General features: G+C 43.9%; 1 protein-coding gene across 2 annotated transcripts in view; it reads left to right on the top strand.

The window, feature by feature from the left end:
• nrg3b (neuregulin 3b) overlaps window positions 1-19,978 on the top strand; it is a 175,626-nt gene that overhangs the window by 142,773 nt on the left and 12,875 nt on the right. For both annotated transcript variants that reach the window (XM_062413693.1, XM_062413694.1), the window contains exons 3-6: window positions 716-789; window positions 8,635-8,661; window positions 12,370-12,472; window positions 15,789-15,915. In XM_062413693.1, coding sequence (XP_062269677.1) covers window positions 716-789; window positions 8,635-8,661; window positions 12,370-12,472; window positions 15,789-15,915 — 331 coding nt within the window. The remainder of the gene's footprint in view (window positions 1-715; window positions 790-8,634; window positions 8,662-12,369; window positions 12,473-15,788; window positions 15,916-19,978) is intronic.

A 19,978-nucleotide genomic window follows, 5' to 3' on the forward strand; every position in this document is an offset into this window, starting at 1 on the left:
TTTCGACGGTGTCACAGAAAAACACCGATCTGCCACGTTAGAGAGCGTTCACCTGCTTTAATGTTGCCGGCTAATCGCTTTATAAGCATCATAATGTGGAATAACCGATATTTCTCCTTTTTCCACAACATGCTGAGCCCAGATTTCAGATTATTTCCAGTTGGTGTGTTGCTGACAGTTGCTGAGGGATTTGCAGGCGTCGAGCGTGCAGGGATATTTATTTGATGATGACAGAAAATATCTGCACTCTGCCAGAGCTTTGTTTAGACGAGGCTTCCAACAACGGGAGCGGCTTCCAGTCCCGCTGTAGATCTCGCGCCTGGGCCTGCATCACGCCAAGCGCCCCCCTCATCCCAGTTTCCCCCCAGTCTCTTCCACTGGGACCTGGCATTCCTGTCAGTCATGTGCTATCAGCGGGAGTGCAGGCGCTGCTCAGGCCTTGCCCAACTATCTTCCCCCTTCCCCTCTTTCTTCTCGTCCCACCCCTCTTGACAGTTCCCGTGTATCTCTGTCCACCACCTCGGTCCTCGGTGAGCACTCCGCCTTCTCCCGGCCATTATGCTCCTTCTCCCGTCCGGGTTTCAACTCTCCCTTATCTCAAAAGTCTCCTCCCGCTGATATTTCATGTTGTATTTTATTGCTGTCTTGCTCGGTTTGTCTCGCTTTTAATCTCAGATCTTCCTTCCTTCCCCCCCCCCCCCTGTCTGTCCTGCAGGTGCAAGGAGGGCTACCACGGACTGCGCTGTGACCAGTTTGTCCCCAAGACAGACGCCATCCTGTCAGATCCAAGTACGTCCTGTTCTCTGTGTTTCGTCCAGCAGCATTGTTGTATTGATCCGCCAACACGGAAATTAATTCATAACAAGCACATGTTAAATGGCCTTCGGCGCAGCTCTGATTGTGCCGGGTCAGTGAGATGAATACAAATCAAGCGAGCTCGGCTTTGAATTAATCCTTACACCCCGGCACTGTGTGGCCACAACACATGCATGGGAACTAATGATAGCGAAGAGAAATCAGAATAATCTCTGGGGGTGTTTTAGGATAATCCTACTACATATATGCTAGAACCTCTCAGTCAAGCATAATGGAGAAGCCAGGTGAGTCCAAGGAACCTTCAGCCGCTCTTGAAAATAGAGGAAGGAAACATGATTTGACATTTGTCGAGCTCGAGGTAAGAGTCGGCGAACAGGTCCATCTCTATGACGCCTCATTGGGGGGGCGGGGGGGAACCTGGAAATAGGGCAAACCTTAGAAATGTACCCAAACCTGGAACGGTGCCCTGAGAGGAAACAAGATGGCGCCCCAACTGTTCTGTTTGTGTTTTTATTTCCTCTTCTGGTTTGGCCTTTTTTTTTTTGTCGGTGTTGCTGTGTTATTCTCAGCGGCGACACCTACCTGCTGCACTGAGTCACTGCAGCTCAGGTGTGAGTCATAGTGATCTCACAGTTGCTGTCCACACGTTAGGAGATTTAATTTAGTCAGACATAGTTGTTAAAACACAGAAGTACCGTGTAAACAGGTTAGATCTTGTATAATTTATTCGAGTAATTCATAATAAGACTTTAGAAGATTTCAGTTTCTTATCTTTTATTAATATGGAGATTTTAATTTCTTTATCTGATTATGAGCAACACAATAAAAAAAGCATTATTCACTAACTACACACAGTCAGACCGGGTATTATGAGGTTGTGTTTCCTTATCGTCCTGCACACACACACACACACACACACACACACACACACACACACACACACACACACACACAGTAGCTGCAGTGCAGATATTAGAACTAAACCGTGTGCATATCTTTCGGTGAGGCCTTTGTCGCGCTCAAGTGAAAAGGAAAGTCTCCACTTTGCCACTGCTCACGAAAGACAATTCCCCCGAAGTCTTAGAATTCCCATGACAGCGCTGTAGTGTAGTTAAGAAATAAAGCAGAAGTCAGAGGTACAAGGGAGAGAGAAATTGGAGCCCCCGAGCTTTTCCCCACGAGACCGCAGCTTTTACAAATTCACACTGTTTTATGGAGTGACTTGGCTCCTCGGCACCGGGAGTCTGCGAGGAAACTTTACTCCCAGTGCCGTCTGCTTGATGCCATCAGGCCCACTGAGAGTCCGTTAATGGGGTCACAAGCCAGTGTCACAAAGCACATTTCATGCTCCCTTATGGCACTCAGCTTGCACAAGGGGATTTAGTTTGTCTTCCATAGGCAGACATCAATTTCCCTTGTGTCCAGATCAGGAGATCCTTTTTTCATTTTTACTTTTTCATTTTCCTTTGAGATAAGCTGAATCTTACTTAACGGACATTTGTAGGAACAAATAGATTACAGCACATTTGCTAGGATTTTTTTATTTTTTTTATTTTGAAATGCACGAGACGGTAAGCTTCGGAGGGGCAAAATATAAAGACGGGTTTGTTATCGCCGTGAATTCCAAATTTTGTGCAAAATACAGCCGAGAGAAAAGAAGCAGGGGATTAAACATACAATGCACTGTGCTGAGGACTGTAGACGCTGCGATTCAGGGACATGTATGTTTAAGTGAGGCGCGGTAAGCTACTGTTTGCTTAAAGGTAAGCTCATAAAGCGTTTTGATCAGCATGTGGGAAAAACACAACACTTCAGAGCAGGAATCTCAGACAGCAGCATTAGCTCCTGAGCTTAAGAGCTTTGTTTGCACTCTGGCTGTGGCTGTAATACAGCTTGTGTGTTGTGTCCAAAGAAGTTTTAAGGCGGTGATTTCAAAAACCTTTTCATCTCGTTCACCCTTTCAAAACAAAGTTACGTCTAGTTGCTAGGCCCCGCATCGCAGACACATGTGAACAATGAGCCAGAGAGGAACTTTGTGGAGGTCGGTTGAAGTAAAACGATTCAGTTATGTATTTCAAAAAGTAAAAGTTGGAGCAAAAGTCTGGAAAACAAACGAATTTAGTGTTTCAGAGCTCTTTTTATTTGTCTCTCAATTATTGATTTTTTTAGATTTGGGGCATTCAATAATTTAAAAAGAAAGAAAACTTGCATTAATGAGAAATTAATGCTTATTTCCTGAAAAATCTGTATTCTGTAAATCTCCGGATTTCCCTCTTCAATGTGGCCTTAATACTCCATCATATGAATATCTCAATCTGAACTTCTCTGATAAAAAAGTAAAAAATGTGGACGTGCTGTACTTAGAGGCCCAAAATAATAATAATATTATTGAAATGACATTTACACACGTCAGAGTCTGAATGTGCATATATACTATATACTATACAATATTTCAGTATTGTTTTCAGGGAGAGTATTTGCTGTTGGTGGAATACTTGATGAGGTACCTTGGGAATGTTGGAATGTTGCATATATGCTGTACACAGTAATAAATGCAGGACACCCCTAGTCACAGATGTTTCATATCATATGAAAATATGTATATATAGTTTATTAACATACCTGAAAATCAGCAATATGATATGCACCCAACAGCAGCCATATCAAAATTGAAAATAGAAATTGCGTGGAAAGGGCTGGACAGTAAAAAAAACGTCAATAATAAAATTTTTATAATTCTTCCCATTTTCAACAGTCTTCAGACTTTAAAAAAATAATAATCTGACATTGTTCATGAAAATGTATGATATGAACTGATATGAACATTTTTATCTTGATGTAATTTTTGGCCCCTAAAGCTTTTCATCTAACAGGAGGATTATGGGGGTTGAAGGCCGGGCGCCAATCGAGTGTGTGCATGCCCACCTTTACACTTTGCTGTGTTTTCACTTTTTATTACGTTTAACCTGAACCTGAACCCAAAACCCTCGTGCATTGTAAATCCCATTCATATCAGCAGCAGGCTTTGTCAGTGTTCACAGGAAACAGTTGGCATCAGTTAAATACCTGAAAAAAACGTTTTAAATGTCCATTAAAGCTCATAACAAGTTTAAGAAATCTAAACTTTTAACTCACCCCCCACTTCTCTCAGCAAAAGACCAAAATGAAATCCTGACATTTGAAATGCAACGATGCAAACACATGGTCCCGTATCGCCGCTGCACGCCAGCACCTGTTCCCGTGTTGTGGCTGCAGCCATTCAACCACCGTAAGAGTGAAGCGCGCCCTGGAAGATTTGACAGAGGAACGAAGCCTGTTTTGATCTCTGTTGATACAGAGTAATCTAAAATGTACACAGATTACCAGGGATTATCCTGCTTTCAGAAGCCAAGTCATGTTATAACATACACACATGCATGCACACAAACTACAACTGGGACGAGCTCCAGTGGAATTCGATTCATTGTGTGTGTATGTGTGTGTGTGTGTGTGTGTGTGGGAGCGGGTTAGTGATGGTTTGCTCCTTCTGGCTGTTTCTCTGAAGTCACAGATCGTCCATCTCCCCTCGTCCCTTTGTCTTTGTCTCGGGTATTGACCGGCCCGATCGTCTCGTTCGCCCGGTATAGACGTGGAGAGAGAAGCCACAGACGGTGGTGCACCTCTTGAAAGCCCCGGTGACAAAAGCAAAGAGAGGCTCCCTGCCAGGTGCTGCGGCGATACCGCTGTGCGCCCAGGCTCTGGAAGGGAGGAGGGGGAGGAGGGAGCCGGGGTCTCACATATTGGCGCGCAGCGGGGGAGAGTCGGGGTCTTTAATTGGAGGCATGGGAGTGCAGGAAGGGCCGCAAGTCTCTTTATACCTGATAATCAACCACAATGAGTTTCTTCTGTAAAACGCCAGAGAGTTCAGGCCCCCCCGCCGCTAATGATGTTCAGCCGGGCCGCTCGAACCTCTGAAGAGACTCGGGTGACGTTTGGGGCGGAAGACGGAAGACGAGGTTTGACGAGGGCTGATTCACTAAGAGGAGGGAGAAGGCAAGCCTAATTCAAACTGTTCATCTCCGGTAGATATTAAGCCCGGAGTAAGTAGCTCCACAGGATATTGGTTTCAGTCGCACACCAACACGTGCGCAGGCTCCCCAGTTCCCTGCTCACCCAGGTGAAGGAGGGGGATTAAGGATTTGACTTGCTCCTGCCATTGTCTCCACCACCTGCCAGACTCCCTGCCTGTTAATCGGGGCCAAAAAGCACCTGACACCATGCACGGGTATTCTCCAAACTAGCCCGGGCGCCTTTCGAATTGCCAGCGCGAGGGATTAGGCGCCTGCACACATTGTGATCGGTGAATGTCTCCAGACAAGGCAGCGCCAGAGGAAGGGGACGTGCATCAGCGGCGTAATGACACCGTCTGCACAGGCCGCGACAGTGAGGGCGATCACAGGGAGAGTGTTGAGTGGATAATACGCATCAGGGAAACATCAGGGAGGGGAAATGTGGACCATATTTTGAAGCTGGCACTCAAAACTCCTCCTGGAAGAAAAGCAGAATGTGCAGCGGCCAGAGCTGATTGGCTCTTACCTGTTTGAATCAGGACACTGTGAGGTTCCTGTCTGGAGGCTGCGCTTAAACAACATGAGTGAAATCAACTATGTTCTTCCATTTATTTGCAGAAGCAGGAGTTAAACGCTGAGAAAAGAAGCGTCTTCTTTGTCCGTTCTGTCTGTCTCTGTCTTCTTCACGTCTCCTGTAACTCTCTCGTTCCTCCTCTAGACCAGAATCTATCTCAATCCCTCAGTTTAGGATGTAATGATTAAATTAGTAGAACTGAACTCAGTAGAGCACATAACTCCACTGAGGACCAACAGTCCCGTTAAATGAAAACAAGCCTTTATAGCTAACGCCCTTGTGGTGGAAATGAGCATTGACACCTATAAAAACTGTATTTAAATCCACTAGATCTGGATCTATTTGGATTTGCACACTAGCAGTTCCCTGCTCATCCCACCAGCAGCTTCAGATAACTAACAGAGAAACAAGGGCAGATGAAAAAACCCAAAGGCCCAACAGTCCCCTTATGAAAACACATTTTAAATTACTTCAATCCGGATTTTTATTACGATCTACATTAAAGCACATACGCTTTAATATCAGTCGTATGGATTCCTCATCGCTCCCACATCTGCTAAACGTTTCATAGAAGCGAGTAGTTTCTGCATAATCCTGCGAACTAATAAACTAAACCAACAAAAGACGTGATTTATAGATGAATTGGCTCGACCAATTATTTGAACACATCAAATGATAAACAAACATCGATGCACAGTTCCATCCCATAGGGCCTGAGAGACATCAGAGCTAATTATTCCATACAGGCCGACAGTCCCACATCAGAGCAGAACCAATATTCAATACAGCTCCACATGTACATCAATCAGCCGCCTTTAGCTTTTCATTAGTCACCCCAGTGCAAACGGTGGATTCCTCATCCGTCTCCTGGAACATGATCTGACCTCATCCCTTCCTCTCGCTGCTTCTTCTCCGTCTCTCCCACTCTCTCTCTCTCTCTCTCTCTCCTGTTGTCTCTGTTAACATCGTCGGGCATGATGAGGCAGCGGCGCTCTCACGTCCTGACTCATCTGCTGCCATACCAACAGGAGATAACTCTTCCTCCTCCTCCTCCTCTTCTTCCTCTGGCCTCGCTTGCTCCTAGTCGCCTTCGTCCGTCTTCTTTGTTCAACATCTTCTTTTGTCCACACGACTTTGACTCCGGCCTCAGTGCATCAACAGGTTCTGTCATCAGAACAGAAGATTATATATAAACCCAGCCACCGGTTTGCATTACAAAATATATAAGTAACTTTGTTTAGTTACATTAGATAGTAATCAGGATACAGTTTAGTTACAGTTTTTTTTATTTGTGTGTCTGAAGGTGCTTTTATTTTAGTAGAATGTTTAGTGGCACATTATAAGCGTCTCAATCGCCCCCTGGTGGTCAGCTGCAGTGTAGCTTCTGAATCCGGCCCCCTCCATGTTAGCAGATGGGACATGGACCAAACTAAACTGTCATTTTTAGATGTTCTTATAACTGATACATGTTTATTCATAAGTGCTCATGTTTACGTTCTTGTATTAATGTGCTTTCTCTCTCTCTCACACACACATACACACACACACACAGACGCACACCTACAAAGTATATGCCAAGTCGTGGCACTCAGAGGACCAAATTCCTACTTGTGTTTCGATCAACAGTATCACGACTCTACATCTGGGCCTATATCTTTCTTATTCTCATTTTGGATATGATAAATATTCATAAAGCAGTTGACAGCCGGGCCTGAGGACACGTGTGGATTGTGAGTTGCTGTGAGACTCCTGAGACTCAACGTATAAATAATCCTGACATCTGTTAATAAGTCCTCGAGGCTGCAGGAGATAATAACGACGCACTAACATTGTGTTTAAGCGAAAAACACGATGACACCTCCGTCCTGTTTAAACAAACGTTTGTTTGTTAATTGATTGATTCATTTGTGGATTTCAGACTTTTCCTCTCACGCCCTCTCATCTCATCTCTCCCCTGTTATCGCTGTAAGCACCAAACACCCCCCTGGAGTCATTAGGAAGCCGTCAGAGAAGTCGACTTTGTGTTTGATGATAATAACGTTCGCTGGGTCTGAATGTTCTCTGGAACTTTACCTGAACTTTCCCTGAGTTTGCTAATGACATCAACTTCTGTAATAAAAATGACATATTTCCTCAAATCACATGCCTTAATAGAGTGGGATAACCCTGAGCAATTACTGTAATCCATTCATCCAAGTGTTCAATTGTCTTTTGCCTTTGTGAACCTCGTTCCACTTTACTTTTCTCAAAACCAATAAAGCCACAGCGAGATTCCTCCCTTGCAAGTGTTTTTTACTCATTTATTTTAATTTTATTTCTATGTTAATGCCATTTTCATGTTTTTTGCGAGTACACAGACAAAACCACATGTCAAGCGCCTGGCAAGCCCAATTCTATTTAAAAAACTCCGACCACCTCTGTCGGGAAAGCAATTACCAGTGAGGGTTTCATTTTAATTTAAATGAGATTACATTACAGTGACATGAAAAGAGGGCACTGTCAAGGAAGGGAAGAACACCAGTGATCCTTTTTTATGTTTCCTCCCCGCTGGCACTGGGAGGGGAAGACTTAACTGCATGAAGACAAAGTGTGTGTGTGTGTGTGTGTGTGTGTGTGTGTGTGTGTGTGTGAGAGAGAGAGAGAGAGAAGATGTATGTCAAAGCGTGTGTGCGTGTATGTATGTGTGTGTAAAAGACAAAGACGGTTACACATATGCCTATGGGTCCACGTATCTTCGAGCGACCAGCGCCTGAATATTGAAAAGCCATGCTCGGAGACAGAGGAGCATAATAATTACTGCCATGCCTCGGGCTTCAGTTGATAGAAAAAGCAACATCAGTGACATAAAGCTAAATGATATGTCATTTCTCAACTTTTTATTTTTCCATCCTTCCTCTAATCCCCTCAGCCGCTCGTATCTTTTGTTGGTTCCCCTTTCTTCGTTCAAAGCCACCGCGGGGCCCCGTGTGAATTGAGAAGCAGAGCAAAGCATCTGTGGGCTGGCTGCTTCATTACCTGGAGCGCAGGGGAGAGAGAGCCGTGTCAGAGGAAGTGTCTCTCTCTCTCTCCCAAAGGTGAATTTTTGAGTAAGATGGCGGCGCATCATGTTGTAACTCTTCTCTTCTCTTCTCCCTCTCTCTCTCTTTCTCCCTCCTTTGCCTTCCCCGCCTCTCTTCCGGGCCTTGGACTGAGCAGCGGATGAACTTGGGATCGAGTTCATGGGTAAGACATTTTTCCATTTCTTCATTTCTCTTTTCCACGGTGCTCGACCATTCATGTGCCTCGTGTCTTGCGAAACACCCACACACACACAGGAAAACACACAATCCAACACAACAAGGCCGCTCACCTTGGAAAAATTAATGTGGGCCAGTCTCCATGGAAACACCGCGGTGGCGAATTAGGTGCATTCTGTGTGCGTGAGGGAACATGGCCGTTAGAGAGGAGCTGGGTAATGAGTAGAAGGCAATGAAGTCAGACCCAATGCACGAGTGTGTGTGTCCGTAACTTCTCTGTTGCCTGTGTTTCTCGTCAGTTTAACTGCAATTTCAAAAAATTATTTTTTTTGCTTTATGAAATTGTGACTCGAGATTTGTTAAATTTAATCGAAAAAGTTCAAAAGTGGAATCAGCGGTAATGAAAATGCAATTTGATGTTACTTGATGTTACTTAAGATACCTTCACAGCTCCCAGGTGGTTAGGAAATCTTTAAAAACCAAATTATCCAGCCCTCGTTCTATATAACACCCCAGCACACACACACACACAGACACACACAGACACACACACAATCAAACACACACAAACTATTTCCTCTTCCCTTGTCTTCTCCATGCTCGCCGGCTGCCTCTCGTGCACACATAAAAACCAACATGGCGTGCTGTGAAGTTTTTTTCCATTAGCACGGCTCCGTACGCCGCCGTCACATCACACACTTGCTCCAGGAAATGGAAGTGGAGAGGAGCCCGTCTGCACACAGCGCTCCTTCAGCTCAGTGGTTTTAATCTGAGGACTTCATTAGTTCAGAAAGCAGCTGCAGGTGGGCGGAGGATCGATGGACGCTCGGACAGAGGACTGACTGACGTGGGGATTTAGTTTTTATCTCTTGTTTTTTTGGGGGCTGTGAGCTTTAAGCACTGGGGTTCACTTGCTTATTCACTGTGCTTCGTTATGACTCCCCCCCCACCCTCTGCTTGGATGAATCGTTTGACGGTTGCACTACACAGTGAGTCCGAGATTTGTGACTGTCAGAATAAAAGCAGAGCTCTGTTTGAAGTGGGGGATCGAGGAGAGTGCTCCAAATATCATCTTGTCTTTGAATTTTGCTGCGTTCTTCTTCCACCGAGCAGCTGCAGCTCCGTGTCCCTCATGTGTGCCCCCCCCCCCCCCCCCCCCCCCCGCCCAGCCCAGTTTGGTCATGGATACTTAAGCGTCGGCCTTATTATAGCGTTTTCCGTCACATATAGAATGGCTGCTATGATATGGCTGCCCATGTGGGATGGTCGGGCCCTTATGCCAACACGACAGAGCTCAGCCGAGGCTGCTCGGTTTGTTCCCTTCCCCAACGAGCTCATGCATCTAATTACAAGAATGCCTTGTAGGCATCAGGCATGAAAGGCCTGTAATGGTTTTATGTACAGACTGCATGTTGGTTTTTCCCTCGCAGCCGTTCACCAGAGCTTTGTCGACAGCTGTTTTTATGATCCAATTTTTGGAAAAAGCTTAATTCTTTTATACCCCCAAAAAGCATGGGCTTGTGTCAGGTGATGCCCCACACGATGACGAGTCAGCAGGGGGGGGGATGTTTCTCTTGGATTTCAAACATGCAAGAGGTCATTTCACTAATGGGGGGAAAAAGCTGCAGGGTTTACATTAGCTCAGATATTCTTCTTATGAGCAAAGAGCAGACTTCAGCTGAAACTCCTGCCGTTCATCGGTGAAGTGAAGCTCAAAGCCGACCGCTGCTGCGTCCGTGGCAAACTGCTTTCATTGGCTACATTTGTTTTCATGCTATTCTACCCAACTTTATCTTAATTCAAATAAATATAATTTAAACTAAAGTATTTACAGCTATTCATGTCATTTAATTAAATGTGAAACTAACTTATTATCAATATGTGTTATTATCAGTAAATGTCTTTGTTCGGAAATATATTGACCCTGATACATCTTTATATTTAACAACTTTCTAAAAACCCTGGTTAATAAAAACCAGCACATATTTAGAAATCACCCATTTTTATAGATATAACGATGTCAACAATATTTATCTAGTTTTTTCAAAACAGTTTTTAACTGAATGTTGTTTTACTTCTCAGGAAGAGTTCTTGACAAAAATTAAATCTCATATTATTACTACAAGATCACAAAGTCAGACTATAAAACCCAATTACACCTAAACGAGTTAAATACTCACACAGCAGATTGTGCTTTCCAGTGACGATACGCCCGTGAGGAATTACTCCAACTTTCAATCTAATTACGACACATTATTTGTTGCAATAAATTAAAGGTCCAAAATGTGATTGAATGCGTTCAGTGTGTCTCAGTCATTTCTGATCACAGCAACCGGAATCATCAGTGAAGTCATTTATCAGCATTAAATTAACAGCAGCGTGTCACATCTGGCCGCCCCTGCAGCATTCCTCTGGATTGAATCTGCTTAAATCAAACACAGCATAACTTTTTCCCTAGGAGCTGATATATATATTTATAAAACTTATATATATGCGAGTCCAGGATGTGTTCACATGTTATTTTGATCCCCTGCCTGCAGCGTTCTAACAGTAAAAAGGTTTCCCTGCAGTTTGAACTCGGTTACACCATCTCACCCTTTAAATATGTTGATGCGGCACTGATGTAGCGCCGAGGCAGAAACCCAACAGAGGAATGAAATGGTGCAAACGCGCCTCACAGTTGCACTGGAGCGTAAACTTTGAGCACAGGCTCCTCGTCACCGTGGCCTCAAAACAACCAGAGCAGGGGGAGGTTGATGGACCTGGGCAAGACAAGCACGGATGAGGAAGACCTCCCCGGACACTTCTCTGTCCACGGCATCAAAAAAGCCACAAACAAGCCCTGAAAGGTCACGGGCAGGTTGCTCTTCCCTGTAGTCATCAAGGGGCCGAGATCTGACACAAGGGGATTTCTTTTTTGAGTGTGAGTGAGTGATGTCACGGGTTGTTGGAGGTCGCCGGTGACAGAGAAGTCTCTCTCCAAACTCTCTGCCAAATCAGAAGGTTTCAAGATGGACGGTTGCTTTCCCTCATTTTGACCACTGCACGATTTGCCGTGAGAGTTTTCTGGGGTAAGCCTTCGCCTTCGCCCACGTGCTGCAGTGAGTAGCACAGGTTCTCCAATCCAGCTGCTCCGTCACACACACATATCAGCCCGGGATCAACTGCTTGTCCCAGCTGCTCGTGACCTTAAGCTTCTCTTGTTGATGTGCAAGGGTTTTGACAAGAAGCTCCGGGAGCATTTGTTTGCTGCTAATTCCCTGTCGCCATCAGTCTCCGAACGCTGACACACATGACGAACTTGCACGCATGCAAACACACACAAACACACACACACACACACACACACACACACAGTGGATGTGGCCCCCTGCTGTGCCGAGTCAGTCCGCTGGTGTTGCCTGCCGGGCTCGTCTGAACGAAATGATTATCACACTTCAGTTAGCACATGTCACTGAGCCCTGCCCGTGCTCAAACACTGACATTTACTGACAGCAGCATTGGTCCCTTTATGCTGATGCAGATTGTGGGTGCATGTCTTGTGTGTGACTATGTGTGTGTGTGTATATCCGCCCACCGCTTGTGTGTGTGTGTGAGGTTAATTCTCCATATATTCCCATCCTGCTCGCTCAGCCCATGTCCTCTGTGTCAGGGTGGAAACTCAACGGCCTCCACTGTGTTCTCTCCCCCTCAGAGAGCGGTGACACCTACCAGCGGCAGGTGCTGTCCATCTTCAGCATCGCCTCGGGGATCTGTCTGCTCGGAGTGGCGTGCATGGCTCTCTACCGCCGCAACAAGTGAGTGATGCCACCCAGCACCACATTAGTAGAGTGTGCCCCCGGCTGTGCAGAGAGAGCACTTTACTATCGTGGCATGGAGCCCAAAGAAAGTGTGAGTCAGTCGGAGGATATTTTAGCCGCGTCGAAATCTAAATTGTGCAGGAAACATCCGAGACAGATACTCATGTGAGATTGATTTGTAAAGTGGTTTTGCCAGTAAAAGAAGCGCTTCCCACAAAAATAAAAATACACACAAACTGGGCAAGAGCTCCAAAAAAGAAATGTTAGATCCCCAAACATGTACGTGTGGAAGAACGGTCAAGATCAGTGCCGGGGAAGAAGGGAGAAAAAGAAATGGAGACGTAAAAGTAAAGAGAGAGGGAAATAAGGAAAAGTGAAACAAAACAAATGTGTTTTATTTTCAGCCTTGCGGCGTTCTTAATGGTGGAGCTCCGAGGGGTCAGCGGAGCCGGAGTCACGGCTCAATGGTTTCCAGTTAATTTACTGGATTTTAGCCCAAACCCGGAAACCTTGTTAAATCGAATTCCTTCTCCCCTGAAAAAATGTTTCTGAATCCTCGGCTTCAGAAAGACGGAATCCTCTCGGTTCTTTCTCCTCTTCAGATGTCGAGACTTAAAATTCTATTTGGATCGGCACTTCACAGAGGAGATTAGCACAGTTACATTCTTGATTTAGTCTGAAGACTACACAGAGGAGTTCGAGATAAAGACAGACACTTCTACATTTTTTAAGGACCCAGAGAAAACGAGAATCAAAGGGGAAGTTAATTATATGTGGTTATAAAGTTTAGTAATTAGAGGAAGTGGGACAATCATCACAAGGATGCTGGTGTTTGCCAAATATCCCATCGTTGCTGATTATAATGGGCAAAGAAGAGAAGCGAACATGAACTAATAAGAACTGTAATATATTTTACAAGACTTTATAATTTACTAAGATTATCTATGATAACTGGGCCTTGGCTGAATTGGAAGAGTCGCAGCCAACATGAGTATTTTTCTGCTTTCGCTGATTCATAATGTGTCGTTTAAGTATTTAAAGTCGGTCGCCCACAGCCCATTAGTTAGTCGCACGTTGTCTCGTTCTTTTTAACAAGTTCAGACGTTTGCCTCCTGAATTCTAACATCTCTCCACGTCCTCTGCTCGGGAAACGTGTAACAGGCCTCCGCTGCGGAGAGAGTTTAGCAACCTAGTATTTAAAAATGAACCTTTAATGGCGAATTAACATTTAATCCAAGAGTCTTAAGCATCAATTCATTTTTAATCTAATCAAAATTTAATCCAAATGAAGCAACATTCTTGAATTCCGTGTCTAGCGAAGCTCAGAAGATGAACTTTACTTTTCTTTCACACCCTCGGGTTCAAAAGGGCCTTTTTATGGTTATGACTTACGAGTGGAAGTAATTCTATTGGTTTGGTGAAAATAAATGAAGCTATTTATGGTGCATGAAGACATATGCAGTCTCCACATGCACAAATAAATGCCCCCCCGCCCCCCACCCCCCCAAAAGCACCATGATTGAGACATGTTTTCTTCACTAGATCACACACACATGTAATTTTCCTTTGATTGAAACATGTTTACAACTCGAACAGTTCCTGAATCCCTCACTCTGCGATGTGAGAATCTAAACTCGTGTCTCCGGTTCTAGTTTTTATGGGAAAATCCTTTATTTTCACCGGGTTTATCGTCTGACTCTCTCACGTCGGAGTGTTATTACAAAGGCATCAAATGGACGTTTCACAGTTGATTGCCTCGATTACATTTTCCCTCGTGTTATTTTTGAAGCCTTTGTGTGGGAAACTCTAACAACCATCAAACGTACAGTCACAGCTCTGGGAGAGTAAATTACCCATAAGTGAGTGTAGAGTGACTGGTTCTCTCGTTCTGACACTTTCAAATTTCAAGATTCAAGACTCATTCTCAAAGATTGATTTTGAAGTGTCAAAGGACGTAGTGACATTCTATTGTCACATTTCTAACGTGTGTTTGTGACGGGAAATCAATACTGAACGGGTGAATGATCACTTTACTGAGTAGAATAGAACAGATTGCAGTTAAGTATAGTAGAGTAGAATATAGTAGATTATAACAAATTAGAGTATAGTGGACTAGAATATAGTAGAATATAACAAATTAGAGTATAGTAGACTAGACTATAGTAGAATATAACAAATTAGAGTATAGTACACTAGACTATAGTAGAATATAAAAGATTAGTGTATAGTAGAGTAGAATATAGTAGAATATAACAGATTAGAGTATAGTAGAGTAGAATATAGTAGAATATAACAAATTAGAGTATAGTAGACTAGACTATAGTAGAATATAAAAGATTAGTGTATAGTAGAGTAGAATATAGTAGAATATAACAGATTAGAGTATAGTAGACTAGACTATTGTAGAATATAACAAATTAGAGTATAGTAGACTAGAATATAGTAGAATATACAAGATTAGTGTATAGTAGAGTAGAATATAGTAGAATATAACAGACTAGAGTATAGTAGACTAGACTATAGTATAATATGACAAATTAGAGTATAGTAGACTAGACTATAGTAGAATATAAAAGATTAGTGTAAAGTAGAGTAGAATATAGTAGAATATAAAGGATTAGAGTATAGTAGACTAGACTATAGTAGCATATAAAAGATTAGAGTATAGTAGACTAGAATATAGTAGAATATAAAAGATTAGAGTATAGTAGAGTAGAATAGAGTAGAATGGAACAGATAAGAGTAGAATATAGTGAAATAGAATAGAACTGAGTAAACTAAGGTAAAATGGAACAACGTAGAGTGGAATTGAGAGAAATATAAAAGAGTTTAGTATAATACAATTGAATAGAGTAGAGAAGAATTGAATAGAGTAGAAAAGATTAGAGTACAATATAATTGAATAGAGTTGAATCTAGTAGAATAGAACAGATTAGAGTGGAATACACAGAAAGTCTTTTTGTTATTGTGCAAATGAAAGCAGACATTAGAGGTGCTACTTCTGAAAATGTAACACATTTATAAAAGATGCATGTGAGGCATGTGCTTCTTTCTCCACACGCACACAGCAAAGTGTGTTCTTGCTGCACACGTGCGTCTTAAGAGCCACAACACCTCGTAGAAATCAATGTCTGCACTTTAAAGAACACAGGTACACAGAGTATTCTCATTAGTGAGAGGGCAGGAAATATACTGACCACAGCAGAAACAACACACCACCGAGGTTATCATGGTGGAGGAAAGCTCTCTCCCGGTCGAGAGTAACTTCATATTTGACTCATAACGTTTCAAAATCTGTCTGCTTCCTCCACAGGAGACACAGGGAAAAGCTCCAGGCTCATTTCTCTGATAGCCGTAGCCTGAGGGACTGCAGTGTCCACGCCTCTGGCCTCATGTCCAAGTCCACTCCCAGGCTCCAGTACAGCCTGCAACTCCAGAAGGTAAACAACCATGCAGTACTAATTATAAATGTATCTGTGTACAAATGTATCTATGCTTGAAGTATTTCCCTGCAGGAACAAACAAAACAGTTTACAGAGAGCCTGACAGGATGATGTACGATACATGTCTTAATAATCTCTCTGCTGGCTGGAGCCCGTTGTTCACACTCATATCTGACATCTGAGCTGAGAGACGTCGGGGAGTTATAGTTTCAAATAAACGCCTCGTGTGTTTTACGGGGGGAAAGAATCTGCTTGTCACGCTCACAATGACAGATTCCTGTGACAAACTGCAGATTGGAAATTCTAATCTGCAGTGTGTCGGGGAATCTGGAATTCACCATGCAAGCGCAGCAGCAATCCTGCGGAGTGGAAAAACAGGGTTTAATGTTTCACCACTGACAATGTGCCGAGAGTGTGTTCTGCAGGTGCGTCTACTTTTTGTGTTGAAAATGTTGATTTTGCAAGTGGGACTTTTTTTTGTGGACCAAGAGCTGCAAGCTGTAAGTTTGTGCAACAAAAAGTTATCAAGTTGTTTACTCCCAAAGAAACGCATAAACAAGACGTTAGCGGTCCAAAAGGAGAAAATCCACTTTGTGCAGCTTTTTGTCGCGATAACAAATCACACCGACAAACTCCTGGTTACATAAAAAAGAAAAAGAAATGTGACTCAGGAGATGGAGGATGAAGGTGGCACTAATGAGCCTGATGTCTCCACCGCCTCCCGAGGTAATTGCGGCCTAATGGACACTTGTAAAGGTCTCGTCTGGAGTGCGCGCTCGCCATTACGCGTTAGCATTTCCCCGAATGCACCGGAAAACGGTCACACACTGTGTACATTCATTATTGGCTCCAGTTTGTTTTTGAATTTGTGTTATCGTGCAGGTTTCTTTCATTTCCTTTTAAGAAAGTTGTCTCCACCTCTCCTCCCTTGATCCTTTACCACCATGGACCTGTGCTAATGTGCACTTGAGGAAAAATCTCACTTTTAAGAAATCATAAATATTTAGTTTCTTCTGCAATGTGCACGTGTAAAGGTAAACACACAATTTCCCTTTACTGTTTACGCCTCAGACGGCGCCAACATTCGTCTTCCGACACATTTCAGGCGACAACAGATGTATTTGTTGTCGTTAAAAAAAAAAAAAGGTTCAGCCTTGTTCTGTCATCTCTGCATTTGCCAAACGTAGCCGGTGCCGAGGCTCTTTAATAATGCAGCAGTGCCTAGTTTCACCCACTGAAACAAACACCCCTGAAGCAAGCCCCACCCACACAACCGCAGTTGGCACGATCCGGGAGCTTTTACCGAGGATGCCGTTTTAAATTGTGGCTCTGAGCGGCTGACGTGTGAGCAGCGGTACAACATTTTTATGTAAATCTAGTAGCTGTTAAGTAGCTGTGTTTTTTCGGTAAAGTGAAGAAGAAGAAAAAAATATACACAACACAGGTTTAAAATGAGCCGGAGCCACAGCGAATGTTTTCAGGACCGCCGCAGAAATATTCATGACTGAGAAGCCTTGAAAGTGTAAAGAGTTCCAAAAGTTCCACTGACACAAAAACCATCCTCGGTGCAGTTTAATGCATTTCAGTCGGATGCAGGCCCAGGTGTCCCCGTGGCACAATCGCATGGTATTATATCAACTCTGCGACAGGAATATACCGGGACACTCAGCATTTAGTGAAGCCCTGTGTCTCCACAGAGCCGGACCCAGCAAACCAGAGAGTAACATACAGCAACACGGAAACACGAGCGATACGAGAAGAGTGTGAGGGAAGCTCGAGGTGGGATGTGGAAGCACCCAGAAGGGAGTGTGAGCTGCACACACAGAAGATGAACAAGCGAAACCTGTTTTTCCACATGTTTGACACAGCGAGCCCTGACCACTGCTGCTCTCCTCCCACTCGCCCAGCCTGCTGCCGTCATGTGCCGTGGGCGATGCGGTCCTGAAAGTTCTCCGGGTTCTTCTTCAAAGTTGAACAGACACAGAGTGGAAACGCTTTAGATGGAAGAACAGAAAGAAGTGTTCTCTAGGAGGCTTTAAGCATTCGGTGCAAACTACTCAGTGGTTTCTACCGGGTGCGATTGAGGCAGGAAGGTAGAGGATGGAACCAAAGCACGTTCTGGTCAGTGTCTTCCACCTGTCAAACTCTGTGATATACTGACGCACTGCTGCAGAGCCCTAAAAAAAATATATATAGAGAATCAACTCCCTGAAAGACTTTTTCCCCTCAAGGTGCAAAGCAAAAGTCTCCACATGCTGACGTCATTGTCTGCAGAGCTCACAGATCTCTAAACCCTCGGTACCGACACACCTGAACTCACACAGCTGACTTCTCTGTGCGCCTGCAGGAACTGGGAGACATCCCTGTTTGTTCCATCTGTCAGGGCAAATCGAGAAAAGTTCCTGTGCACATGCTCCCTCCATCTGTTGTTGTACAGTTAATAAGTCTGTATCGCCAAGTGAGTAAAGGTCAAAGGTGACAAGAGACCTTGATTGACACTAGAGACCCCCGGAAAGCTCAAAAGCTAAATTATGAGGATCTCTGGAAAAGATTATAACTAAAAAATTGGAATATTGGTCTCTTATAATTTTAAATAAAATGTATTTTTTAAATACTATGTCAGGACTGGGGCAGACATGAGTATCCTGTGCCGTATGATCCTGTGTGTCCTATGTCCTATGTCCTCTCTCCTCCCTCCTCACTCCCTCCTCACTGATCTGCAGTTAACAATAAGCAGCCACACTGATCCCAGGTCATTAGGATCCGATCACTCCTTGAAGTTCACTTTGTGTTTGGTTTGATTCTCTCCAGAGTTTCGATGCCACTGGATGTTTCACAAACTGTTGTTAAGGCTCCTTTCAGAAACGCTTTTTAAAAGTCAAAAGAGGAATGGAGAAATGGTATTGCATCGTTAAACAACTCCCCCCTGCTCCCCCCTGTTATTTGAATCAACACCTCACTGGCAATAAAAACTGCATCTGTAATAAAGAGTGATGGAGAGCACACCCGTGAGACACACGCCACTGACAGACACATGCACTGACATGAAGGAAAAGGGGCACAGAGGCCGAGAAGACAAAAACCAAAACTCAATTCCCTTCAGCCGGAAGCTGGAGCTCTACTAACGGACTATTCCAGTCCTACTCCAAGAAGAAACCGAGTCACCCTCAGGAGGGACAGGAGGCTTTGGGGGGGGGGGGAGGCCACTGAATGAATACTGCATGGGGGCCCCAGACCAGAGCTTTGTGGACCAAAACATCTCTAATGTGCCACAAGGCTTCTGTTACCCCAAGGTCAAGTGGATAAAGCTCCGAGGTCGAAAGACACAGTGTCTTCTTTCCGCAGAGTCGATACTGCGCCGATCTCTGAGCAGCAGAGTCACTTTCAAATGATGTCGCCAGGAACGTGAATTCAGTTTGTGGAAGGAAGTGACATATTCATTTGGACAGAAGCGGGGAAGTTTATGTAGATACCGGCCAGTGCAGACAATTAATACGTTTATACACTATGTATATTATGCTTATAATTATTTAACATGCTAATATCTAGAAGAGCCAAAATGGAGTTTGATGTCAGCTTTTGGCTCGGTAAACTAACTCAGATTCAGTAGTTTCCCAGTTGGAATTAGGATTTCCCTCGTTTTATGAAAGGTCAAATATCCCATCATGCACCATAATTGCCCTATGATTTGATTGTAGACTCTTTATAAAGATAAACCACATGACAGTCGCCCCCTGATGGCTGGCTGCAGAACAGGTTGAAATCCACCTCCTCCCTGTTAGCAGATGGGACAATTGACAAACTGATATGTCCTACTACACTATAATTATATTTATTTTATAGTTCTTATCATACTGAGGTATTTAAAATTTCGAGTATAAGTTAGTTAAATGAATCTGATGAAAACGATTGAGACTTAACTGTGTCGCTCCATCGCCTGCAAAGGGACAAGATGGCCCCCCCCTCATATCCAGAGTATTTCAAAGCACGACTTTGCACAGAACTCAACGCTGGTGAACTTTCACCTGCGATATTCTCTCCACACATCACGTATGTGTGA

The sequence above is a fragment of the Platichthys flesus genome, chromosome 20 (assembly GCF_949316205.1).
Source record: "Platichthys flesus chromosome 20, fPlaFle2.1, whole genome shotgun sequence".
Classification (NCBI taxonomy): domain Eukaryota; kingdom Metazoa; phylum Chordata; class Actinopteri; order Pleuronectiformes; family Pleuronectidae; genus Platichthys; species Platichthys flesus.